The sequence below is a fragment of the Octodon degus genome, unplaced genomic scaffold (genome assembly GCF_000260255.1).
Source record: "Octodon degus isolate 3935 unplaced genomic scaffold, OctDeg1.0 scaffold00148, whole genome shotgun sequence".
Classification (NCBI taxonomy): Eukaryota; Metazoa; Chordata; class Mammalia; order Rodentia; family Octodontidae; genus Octodon; species Octodon degus.
Window position 1 is genome coordinate 6,701,117 of NW_004524724.1, and position 12,258 is coordinate 6,713,374.

At 54.7% G+C, this 12,258-nt stretch overlaps 1 protein-coding gene across 1 annotated transcript in view; it reads right to left on the reverse strand.

The window, feature by feature from the left end:
• The window catches only part of Deptor (DEP domain containing MTOR interacting protein), a 27,316-nt gene that overhangs the window by 14,040 nt on the left and 1,018 nt on the right, over positions 1-12,258 (reverse strand). Inside the window, exons 2-4 of the mRNA XM_004642283.2 lie at positions 9,235-9,413; positions 8,500-8,623; positions 3,100-3,278 (exon numbers count right to left, since the gene is read on the reverse strand). Coding sequence (XP_004642340.1) covers positions 3,100-3,278; positions 8,500-8,623; positions 9,235-9,413 — 482 coding nt within the window. The remainder of the gene's footprint in view (positions 1-3,099; positions 3,279-8,499; positions 8,624-9,234; positions 9,414-12,258) is intronic.

Here is a 12,258-nt window from a genome sequence, read left to right on the forward strand (position 1 = left end):
CCTCCCCCTCCCCCTCCCCCTCCTCCTCCTTGGCCATGGGCCCACACACCGGGACACCACCGAGTCTGGCCGCAGCCTGGCATTTTCGGACCGGAGCAGCCGCAAGAGCCAGCTGCTTCCCAGGCTGTGGGTCTGGCCCCAGAGCTCTTGTTTGCAGGCCTGGGAGCTGAATTTTCTCAGCCCACTTTTACTTTGTTTTAATTTTTATACATTGCAATTTTTTTTTTTTCTTCAAAAGGAGTTGTGTACAGGCAGGTTAAATGCTTTATAAAAAATAAATAAATAAATAAATAATAACTGCGCTAGAACCAACTTATTCATCATCCTCTTCTCCATCCTCCTCATCCTCTTCATCTTCTTCTTCCTCCTCTTCCTCCTCCTCTTCCTCATCCTCCTCCTCTTCTTTTTCTTGCTTCTTTCGGCCTTGACGACTCACTTGTTTGCTGCATCAGGTTTTCCTTTAGCCCGGTAAGCAGCGATGTCCTTTTCATACTTCTCCTTCAGCTCGGCAGCCCTCTTCTCGTCTGGCTGCCTGTCATCTGCTGCAGTACTATTCCACATTTCTCCAAGCTTCTTTGCGACATCACCAATGGAGAGGCCACGACGTTCTCCTTTGATTTTGGGGCGATACTCAGAACAAGCAGAAGGCCAAAGGAGGTCTCTTGGATGCATTGGGATCCTTGAACTTCTTGTTTCTCCTTTAGGAGGAATATAAGTTTTCATTTCTCTTTCATAACGAGCCTTGTCCACTTTTGCCATATCTTCAAATTTTCCTTTTTCTTTAGCAGACGTGGTCTTCCACCTCTCTGAGCACTTCTTAGAAAACTCTGAGAAGTTAACAGAAGCACCTGGGGGCTTCTTCTTGAGCTCCTCTCGGCAGGTTTGCACAAATAATACATGTGATGACATCTTGCCTCTCGGCTTCTTAGGATCTCCTTTGCCCACGCTTGTTTGTTTTCCTCAGGGAGGTATAGAGTTGCCCAGTGCCCATCTAGTTCTCACTTGCCCCAGTGCTGTCTCTATCTCAGTCCACTTTTCATTTTTCATTCTGAGACAGGGTCTCGCTAGGCAGCTAAGTTCCCCAGGTGGGGCCCAGCCCTGCCATCCTCCTGCCTCAGCTTCCCAGGGTGCTGCATGACCCCTACTAATGTTGTAGGCAGCTGAACTAGATAGAAACATTATAGGCAGTCAGACAGGGCCAGGCCCTCAAGGAAACAAGATGGAAGACAAGGTGACTTTGCAACTGGGAAGAGACAGATACTCCCATACGGGCCACACCTCAAGACCAGGACAAAAGAGGAAACACAGCTACATCTCTCGGGATGGGCATCAGGGATTGATATTCTAAATAGATATCAATCACCTTGAAAGAGCCCAAATAAGTCACTAGCCCAACCCCCAACAGGAGGAGACCCAGTCCCGTATTGATGCCCGCTTGCTACGTGACTCGCTTTCCCATTTGATACTGGATTTAATCAATTTTGCCTGAGCAGTGGTGCTTGTAATCTCATTGGTTGGCCACAGTTTTGTCCCACCTCATGCCCATCTAAGAGAGTTCTTATGCTCTCCACCACCTTAGACTCACCTTACTACATGGTTTTCCTCTATGAACGTCCCTGGAAGAAACAGCTTCCTGGGGACCACCCGCTCGGGGACCCCCTCCTGTCCCTCTCTCAGACAGAAGCTTTCTTTCTCTCAATAAATATTCTACTCTTAACCTCCATTTGTTCCTAAAATTCATTCTTGGGTTTTAGAGAAAACAAATTCGTCCCAGGTACCTTTTAGGTTGCAAGATCAGTTTTTCTCCTTGTGTCGTTTGGAGGTTCCCTGTATCACTACCAGTGTGGTGCACCCCGGGGCCGCCTGCCTTCCCTCCCCGCCCCTCCACCCTAGCTCAGGCTTCTTCACATTTGGTATAGTTGAGAAAGCCTGGGCTTCTCTTTCAGCTCAGCTAAAGGAAGAGACAAGCAGAGCGCTAAGAGGTGGGAGGTGGGGGTAGAGGCAGGACACCAGTGTGTCCCCACATTACAGGGGAGGTTGAGGCAGGAGGATCACAGTGAGGGCCACAACTCAGTGGGACATCGACTGTCTCACACATGGGCCCAGGGCTTCTATCCCATGTCCCCAAAAGGGCAAACAGGAAACAGGAAGGGATAGGAGGTGTGCGAGCCTGAGGCGGTGGTAACCCTGCCAACCTGTCTTTTCTGCCTTTGTCCTCGAATGTCCCCTCACACCACAGCCTCAAGGACACAGACAAGGCCAGGTGCTCCTTCCTGCCCCGCACATGCTGCCCCAATGGGCTCAGGGTGGGATTCTAACCTGCAGAGGAACGCAAAGCCGGGAGTGGTGGTGTGCCTGGGAGCACGGCCCTGGGCAGGCCGAGCAGGAGCATCATTGAGTTCAGGACAGATGGGGTGACACAGTGAGACCCTGTCCTCAAATAAAACTATGAAATAAAAATGAAATCTCTGAAGTGTTAGGCCCAGTGCTCAATACATGGCAAACATCAAGATGCGCAAAGGCTGGGCGGGTGTGAGCATTTGCCTTTGGTAGAGGTGTTCGGCCCTGCACCAGCTACACAGAGCTACACTGGGCGAGGCATCGCTGCGGCCAGGGCGGCCCTGGGCAGATCCTGGCCGCACCCGGCTGGCTGGGCTTTCGCTGTTTACAGTGTTGCTGATCTGGGGCCGGATCCACACGCCCTCGGCCCAGTCCTACAGGTGACTCTCTTTAATGTTCAACTGCTGTCTTTAATTATTAGCCAGGCCGTTGGAGCTGAGCCTCAGATAAGAGCTGGCACCGAGGCTGTGCCTTCACCCATAGGGACAGCCAGAAGAGCTGCTCAGAAACCAGAGCTCCTGGAGGCTGAGGCAGGAGGATCACTATTTGAGTTCAAGGTCAGCCTGCACTCTATAGTGAGAGGCAGTCTCAGAAAAACAAAGAAAAAGGAAAGATAGAGGAAGAAAAAAAAAAAAGAAAGAAGGAAGGAATGAATGAAAGAAAGAATGAAAAGAAAGAGATTGAGAGCCTTTCTTTCTATGCACACAGCATGCAGCCCCAATGTGCTTGTTACCAGGCAGCACTGACCACTACACTTACCGTGCTGGATGATGCCCTGCTCCATGAGCCGCCGGCAGAGCTGTTCACCCTCCTTCCGGGTGGTGGCTTCGCCCTCCTGCACCAGCCAGTCCAGGAGCTCAGATGCCACAAAGGTGCGCTCATACCTGATGCCTTCCTCCTCTCGGGGCTGCAGGAGGGAGCATTCAGGGCTCATCAGCCTGGGGATGGGGAGAAGGCATGGCAGATTGGTGAGACCACCCCAGGGTGCTGGAGGCGCAGCCAGGGAGACCCCGCAGGACTCTGCTACCCCTGCAAGCCGTGGGTCCTCCATCCCAGGGCCAGCTTCCCTGGCCAGCCATTCTAGGACTCCGGGGGTGGGGCATAGCTGGGCACAGCGTGAGCCTTGGCCCTTGAAGTCCAGGTCTGACTCAGCAGCAGGAAGAAAACAGAAGAAGAGGAAAGCTGCTGCTTGGGCGGGCACAGTGGCCCACACCTGCACCCCAGCACTTGGGAGGCTGAGGCAGGAGGATTGCTGAGAGCACAAGACCAGCCTGAGCTACATAGTGAGATTAAGTCCAACGGTACTGGGGCTGGCGAGATGGCTCAGTGGTCTAAAGCACCTACTTGGAACAAGCTTGGCAAAGCACAGGGACCGCGGTTCGATCCCCCAGCACCACATGCCAGCCAGCCGCGCCCCCTGGTGGGCTGAGCTGGCCACACACACACACACACACACACACACACACAATAAATAAATAAACTTTAAAAAAAAAAAGTCCAACGGTACTACATAGTGAGGCCCAGTCTTAAAAATCATAAATGTAAATTTAAAAAGAGCTTTAAAAGAAAGTGATGTGTTCATATGCAGATACATTATTTTACATACACAATAACCCATTATCTGGCTCTAATGTTCAAAACTTCATTCACCTGACTCTTACCAGGGTCACCCATGAGGGTTTATGAGCCCATTTTCTTTTGTCCCTAACTGGGTTCTTTGGGCTTCAATTGCCCACAGACAGGATGTGCTGCGTCTGGACCAGGAACGGTCCCTATCCACAGGGAAATGCAGGGCGAGGCTGGGACCAGCGACTCCAGGCCACCCCGAGTAATGTGCATGCCCTCAGCACACAGGGCTGCAGCTTCCAGCCCCGCATGGAAACCCGGCTCAGAAGGGAAAAGAAAACCTGCAGGAACAGAAATCAAATCAGGGGTCGGGACGTGGCCTCATCCCAGCATCACCCGCGCCCACACTACCGCGCCAACTTGCGTGCTCAGCAGCGTGGAACACGCCCACATGGGAACTGGCATCTCAGGTAGGATGCGGCTTGCCAAAGCACACATGTCAACCTGGGTGTGCTGCTCTCGACACCCTGGAAGGCTGAAGCAGGAGGACCCCAAGTTCAAGCCCAGCCTGGGCCACTTAGTGACTTGGTGAGACTCTAAAAGTAAACATTGTACTCTGGTTTCCCTTCAGATAATATAAATCTTTTGTTTTTTAAAAATAAAATATTACAAAGGGCTGTGGATGCAGCCCAGGGCACAGGCCCTGCGTTCCACAGTGGGACAGAAAGAAGAAAAAAGAACAGAAAAGAAAAAAGAAAGAGGCAGGAGAAGAAGAGAGCACATGCAGGGTGGGGTCAGGGGGCAGGGACAGTCTGTGAACGCAAGGCTGGGGACAAGGACGCTGGCAGGAGCAGAGAACAAGCAGAACATGCAAAAACATCACCCAGGACCAAGAAAAGCCATAATTTTCAGAGACAAAAACAAAGAGTTTCATCACCTTGACTTCAGCAGAGAACTGTCAGATCTGACTGAGGACCCAGCTGGCGAAGGGAACACAACTGTGCCCCAGCCACACGGATGCTGGCCCTTGGGGACCCAGCCTGGCCCAGCAGGGGATGGCTGGGAGGGACAGCGACCCCCTGAGAGGTAGGGAGATGGGACAGGAGAGACGGGGACAGAGGCCAAGGCGCCCAGGTGGGGGGAGCCGGAGGGTGAAGGTCAGGTTGGAGTGGGGAGAGCTGCACACGGGGGCCACTCCCCTGGCACCATGTGGTACCCATGCCTGCAGACACACCTGCCCACAACCACACACAGTGCACACATCCACACACACAGTGCACACACCCGCACACACAGTGCACACATCCTCACACACAATGCATACACCCTCACACAGCTGCACACACACAGAGCACACACCTGCACACAGTGTACACACCTGCACGCACAGTGTACACACAGTGCACACATCCTCACACACAATGCATACACCCTCACACAGCTGCACACACACAGAGCACACACCTGCACACAGTGTACACACCTGCACGCACAGTGTACACACAGTGCACACACCCACACACACAACTGTGCACACAAAACCCCTGAAAAGACAAGTGATCCAGTGATGCCACAGACAGGTGTCTGAGGCGACCCCAAGGACACAGGACAGCCGGTGGCGGCGGCGCAGGGAGGCAGCAGCGTCTTCTGCCCTCAGGCAGCAGAAGGCAGTGCCCGGCGGGCGGCGCTCAGAGCCCAAGATCACAGATCACGGTAGATGGGGCAGAGGACAGCAGCGTGGCTACAGCCACCAAGAGAGTAAGGGGGACCCAGCTGAGACCTCAAGGTGACACCAAAGTGGGCCAGGTGACAGCTCCGGGACACAGTCGCAGGTGCAGGCGGGGGCCGGGGCTTTCGCAGCCGATGCCAGGCACAGAGGAGCGGCGACCCTGGGACCCACGGCTCGCACGGCGCTCAGAGTTTCTCACGGCAGAGAGGCGACACAGTGAGGGGACAGCACCCAGGAAGGGGGACGCTGCCGCCGCTCCCCGGAGGGCTGGGATATGCAGAGAGTTGGAAGCAATCAGAGTAAAAGGCTCCAAATAAAAGCTCCAGCCTAGGGGCTGGAGAGATGGCTCAGTGGTCTAAAGCACCTACTTAGAACAAGCTTGGCAAAGCATCAGGGACTGCGGTTCAATCCCCCAGCACCACATGCCAGCCAGCCCCGCCCCCTGGTGGGCTGAGCTGGCCACACAAACACCTCTCTCTCTCTCTCTCTCTCTCTCTCTCTCTCTCTCTCTCTCTCTCTCTCTCTCACTGGGTTTGATCACAAGACCAGGCAGATAGGACTTTCTCAGCGAGAGACTGGGGCGGGGTGGAAAGCGCGACGACACCACCACCCGACAGGCTGCACATGAGCACTGGGGATCACAGAGGAGAAAGCACGCGCTCTATCGGCTGCGCCCCGACGCCGGCAGCCCTCTAGGGGAGAGCCAAACTCTGCCGACGGCCAGCCGGCCTCCACGCCACCCACAGGGTTACAGCTTGGGGCCAAACAAGAAACTGGGCGTGGTACGCATGCCTGTCATCCCAGCACTCCGGAGGCTGAGGCAAGAGGATCGCCAAAAGTTCAAGGCCAACTTAGGTTACATAGTGAGATCCCTGGTCACCCCTCTCTGTAGCTCCTCCTCCTGCTACAGTGGGGTCCCCGGTGACACATGATAGCCCACAAATTGCCTCTGGCACTAAGGAGGGAAAGTTTACCAGAAAATAAGCAACTCGCTGGCTCTGTCTGAGTCTGCTTTGCAGCCCAGGCTGGCCTTGAGCCCCAGGGGTCCTCCTGACTCAGCCTCTCCACTGCCAGAATGCAGGTGTGCACCACTGTGTCTGGTGGAAAATAAGCACTTCACTGGGATTAGCAAGGGAAGTACAATTTGTACCTCAAAGCCAGACTCATTTTTATCACTAATTAATTTTTCAGCAGAGCTGAGATGGAACCAGCGCCGGCTGCTGGAGGCAGAGTTCCTCACAGAGCGTGTATCTGACCTCTTTTTAACTTCTGCTCATGTCAGTATCACTACTTGGGAGTGTATATTCACTACTCTGGGGTGGGACCCTGGGGCCTTCACACTGGGCAACACCCCCAACTCTGATTCTCCTTTAGACTTTGAGACAAGGTCCTGCTGAGTTTGCCGAACTGCCCAGGCTGGGCTTGAATGGGTGAGCCTCCTGCCTGGGCCTCCCCAGGACTGCCATCTCCGTGAAGGACAGGAGAGGGTGTGCTGTGCACGGCCTCCATGGCAGGGCTGGGCATGGTGCTGAGTTCAGTGTCCAGCCGCTGTTCAGGGAGAGGGGACCTGGGAGAGAGATCATACCTCCCCACAGCCTTCAGGGCCCCAAGAGCAGGGACACCCACACCTGCTCCAAGGAGGAAATCAGGGCTCAGTCACCTGCACCCCACACCCTTGGTCATTGGCACACAGATGCTTTTTTTTTTTTGGACAGGGCCTTGCTGTGTAGCCTGGGCTGGCCATGAACTCAAGGTGATCCTCCTGCCTCAGCCTCCTGGGTGCTAGGATGACAGGGGAGCACAACAGAGCCCAGCCAGATGGAGTTTATCTTAAAAGGCAAACAATGATCCCCTTGTGTCAAGTCCGTTTCCCTCCCCTTACCAGTCCGCTTCCTGTCTGAAAACAGTCTTCCTGTGGCCTGTACCTGTCCTCCTGCCTCGCCTCCTTTTCTCTGGGATTCCCTCAGCAGAGAACAGCTCACTCTTCAACCCAGTGCTTCTGATTTATTTCACTTAACAGAAAGACTGGAGGCAGGGGGAGGGTGAGAAAAGAATTCTGATCTATTACACGCAGTCATGAACTCCCCACGGTGAATGTGATCGCTGTGTGTGGCAAACACAGACAGGGCTAATAAAAACATAAATAAATAAATTATTTTAAAAACAGGAAAATGACAAACTGGGCCTTTGGTGGTGCATGCCCGTAAGGGCGGCAGGAGGCAGGAGGCTGAGACAGGGGGATCGTCATGAACTCCAGGCAAGCCTGCACTATGTAGCAGGACCCTGTCCCCCAAAAACCCTAAAAGACCTCCATGCACAAACTTAGGAAGGGACCACACACACAAGGCTGAAAAGAACGTGGGGCCAAAATTTCAAAACTAAAAAAAGAATATATTTGAGCAAGATCACTATTAACAAATCCATCCAGAGATGCTTACTTGGACTTTTTTTTCTTTTCTTTTCTGCTTTTACTGTTTCTGAGGTGGTGGGGATGGAGCTGAATCAGGGTGTCCTGCAGGTCAGGCAAGCTCTGGACCACCACACTACACCTGCCACGCCTACTTTTATAAAATATGTAAGTATCTAAAACTTAGCAAATTAGAGTACAGTTGACTCATTAAAAGATAGCTTAGAAAGTAAGGCAGCTACGCCAGGCATGGTGGCACACACCTGTCATCCTAGCACTCAGGAGGCTGAAGCAGGAGGATCCCGAGAGTTCGAGTCTGGCCTGGGATATGCTGCAAGATCCTCCCTCAAAAAAACCCCACCAGTAACAAAAAGGATCATATGCAGCTGACACCGTTTCTGGCAACAGCAGAGGGGAGGGCGGCTCTGTCCCCAGCATCCTGCCCGTGGATACCTACTTCTCGTAGAGCCGCTGTCCCCGCACGAAGGCCTTGACCTCTCCATCCTGCGGGAAGGTGCCGTCGTCCTTCCGGAAGCGGTAGAAGAGCTTCACATCCTTGAACTCCTTGTGCTCGTCACACACTGCGACACGGGCAGGGGCACATCAGGGGTCTGCGTCCCAGGCTCAACCCAGGCGCGGGTGCCAGTGGGGGGTGCCTAGCACAGTCCCCCGACCCTGCGGCCCCGCGCCACCTACAGGCAAGTCCCTAAATGCAGTCCCAGCCCTTGGCCGGCAGGAGTCGCCCCAGGATGGAGACTCGGAGCTGGGCCGGGCATGTGCACCAGACCCAGCAGAGGCTGAGGCAGGAGGATCACTCTTGAGTTGGAGGCCCGCCTGAGCTACAGCGTGAGACCCTTTGTCAGAAGCCAACGTCCACAATGCCTGCAGAAACCAACCCCTCCCCAGAGGAGCCGGCAGTGCACTGGGAGGAGGCTGGAGGGCCAATTCACAGACCTTGCACTAGTGTTTTTTTTGAGACAGCGTCTTGCTATACAGCTCAGGCTGGCTTTGAGCTCACTTTGTAGCCCAGGCTGAGCTCAAACTCACGACAATCCTCCTTCCTCAGCGTCCCTAGTGCTGGAATGACACGTGTGTGCCACCAAGCCCAGCCTAGACTTTTTAATCTCAGCTGGGGGGGACAACGCAGTCTCGGGCCCAGCCCCCTGCTCCGGCTCGGCCCTCGCGCTCCCACCGTGGTGGATGATGCCCCGGTCGGCCAGCCTCTGCATGAGCTTGACCGCCGTCTCCCGGTCCGAGGCCTCCTTGTGCTCGATCAGCCAGTCGATGAGCTCCTTGGCCACGAAGCAGTTGGGGTAGGTCCTGAGGTGGTGTCGCCGGTCCTTGATGACCTTCTCCTCATGCAGCCGGAGCCTGGGAAGAGAGACGAGGCTCAGCACACTGGGTGGAGATGCAAATCTTAACCTGCCCGGAGTAGGGCAGAGCAGGAGCCCCCAAACTGAAGAGATCTTAGCGTTCTGGGCCCCTGCTCAGGGAAAGAGTTTGGCAGGTGTGGCGGTGACACAGGATGATGACAACAGAGGGTCTCACAGTGGAGCCCTAGGACTCACGGGGATGCTCCCGCCTCAGCCTCCTGAGTGCTGGGTCCAAAGACACACTGTAGCCATGGGGCACACCTGAAGCCCTAGCAAATGGGGAAGCTGAGGCAGGAGGATCAAAAATGTGAGCCCACCCTGTGCAGTTCAGTGCAAGCCTGTCTCCAGGTTAAGTAAAGGCCCTGGCTCAGTCCCGGAAAGCCCAGGAAGCGTTGCTGGGCAGGGCCTGGCAGTTGGGGTGCGGCTGAGGCAGGAGCATGGCGAGTTGGAGGCCTCAAAACACCAGTGTCCCAAGAGCAACGCAGAGGCACCAGGAGCTGCAAAGCTGAGGAAGAGGAGAGGCAGGACTCTGAAACAGGGACGCGAGCACCGCTGTGAAACGAGAGATAAACCGCAAGGACGAATTACAGCTGAAAGCGGACGTTCTGATTGTAAGAAGGTGACGAAGGAGAGTAGCAACCGAAATGAGACCAGACAGAGCGCAGGCAACAAGTGGGGTGGATTTTGAACTATGAAATGGATGCCTGATGTCTAGACCAACTGGAAAGCTCCCACCCGGCAGACGCAACGCTGCCAGGGCGATTTTCAGGAAAGGAAGAGGTAGGAGCTGGGCATGGCGGCCGTGTCACACCTGCCAGGCCAGCGCTCGGGAGGCTGAAGTAGGAGGATCACTGTGTTTGAGACCAGCCCGGGCTACAAAGTTGAGACCCTGTCTCAAAAAAATAAAATGGAAGAAAGCTCCCCATAATAAAATGGGAAGTCTCCTGATTTAGAAGGAAAGAGGAAGACCTGGTCCACCGGAGGGGGCAGGTAATGCCACGGAAACCAAGCCTAGGAAGCCACACTAGTCCAGGCCACAGGAACTGAGGAAATGCAGGAGCTCCTGGCCAAGAGGGCCTGGCCACCCCAAACCACAGGGATCAGCTCTCCTTGCTGGGTGCAGCCTTGCCCTCCCCACCTTGCACAGAGAACTTGTTACGGACTTCAAACCCTTAGCGATCCTCCTGCCTCAGCCTCCAGGGAGCCAGGGTGACAGGGGTGCACCACTGAACCTGGATTGTCAGGGTTCACACCCTTCCCCAGGCCCTGCTCCAACCTAAGCAGAGCAGGAGACCTAGGCCGAGAGGAGGCTGCTGCGGGGTCCCCGATCTCTCTGGGCTCCTGCTGCCCTGGGTTCCAGGAAGCCCCTCTCGGGACCAAAATCAATGGAGCCGGCAGCCTGTTCTGGGTTCCAGGGCAGCAGGGACCCAGCTCAGTGATGGCAGCTGTTTCCACCCTCGGCCTGGTTACAGCGGCCAGGGCACGCGCCGTGGGGCCTGCCGTCTACACTGTGCAAACACATGGGCTTCCAGGGTCGGAAACCACTGCAGGCAAGCTGGGTGAGGCGACGCAGGCCTGCAATCCTGCACTCCGGAAGCTGAGGCAGGAGGATCTCCAAGAGCTTACGGCTGGCCTGGGCTCCATAGCCAAACCCTGTCTCAAAACAAACAAGGAACCCCCAAATCAAACTAATGATGAATATCACAGCATTCTTTGTCCAACCAAAAAGAAAGCAATGAAGAGCTTTTAATATTTCTCAGCCAGTAATGTGATGATGCATCCCTGTCATCCTGAGCACTTGGAAGGCTGAGGCAGGAAGATCGTCGTGAATTCAAGGCCAGCCTGCACTACACTGCAAGACCCTGTCTCAAAAAGCCAAAAAAAAAAAAAAAGGTTGCAGCCAACAGTAAGAGGCCGCTGGGGACAGAGGGCCACGTCACGACCCTCAGGAGGGTGGCCGAGCTCCCCGCCCCCAGACGCAGCAGTCACACAATGCACTGAGCAGCGAGGTGTGGCAGGCCAGGGCCCACTGGGCAGGACGGTAGGCGCATCTGCCCTGGAGCCCAGGCTGGCCTTGAGCCCCGACCCACCAGCCTCAGCCTCCTGCTGTGGTCGGTGGCTTCCTCTCAGTTTAAGTGACTGAGTCAGAAGCACACAGCTGCCCCACTCCCACCCGCAGGGCCCCAAGCAACTTGAGCCTCGCTGGGCTGTGGGAATCAGGACCTCATTCCATCTGCCTACTGAGGATGGATAGGGAGCCTGTCACAGGCCCAGAGGGACCTTCGGATCAGGTGTGATGGCCCATGCCTCTTATCATAGCACTCGGGAGGCTGAGTCAGGAGGATCGCCCTCAGTTCAAGGGCAGCCTAAACACACAGTCAAAAAAAAAAAAAACTTATTCTTAAATCAAAAAACAAATACCTTTATCCATCAGAGGACTTTATATCAGAAAAATTGTACAGCACTCCGGTTTCTTAAAAACCTCCACAGGGGATCATTTTTCACCCCTTTTAACCTGGACCACGCTATGTATGTGTGTATGTATGTATATGTTCTCTTTTGGTTTTCTGAGACAGGATCTCTCTGTGTGGTTCAGGCCAGCCTTGAGCTCTCAGAGATCCTCCTGCCTCAGACTTCTGAGTCCAGGCTGACAGGAATTTGGACCACACACTTTAAAACTCCACCATTCCAGACAGGGAGCCTGCTCTGCACGTTCAGCCCAGGGAGCTTGGACTGTTTCCTTCCTCGAAACCCGCTGCAGCCTGCACCAGGTCCCAGTGAGGATCCGAGGATGGGGCACCCGGCCAGGAGCCGCGAGTGGAGCAGCTGCAGCCAAGTGTGGC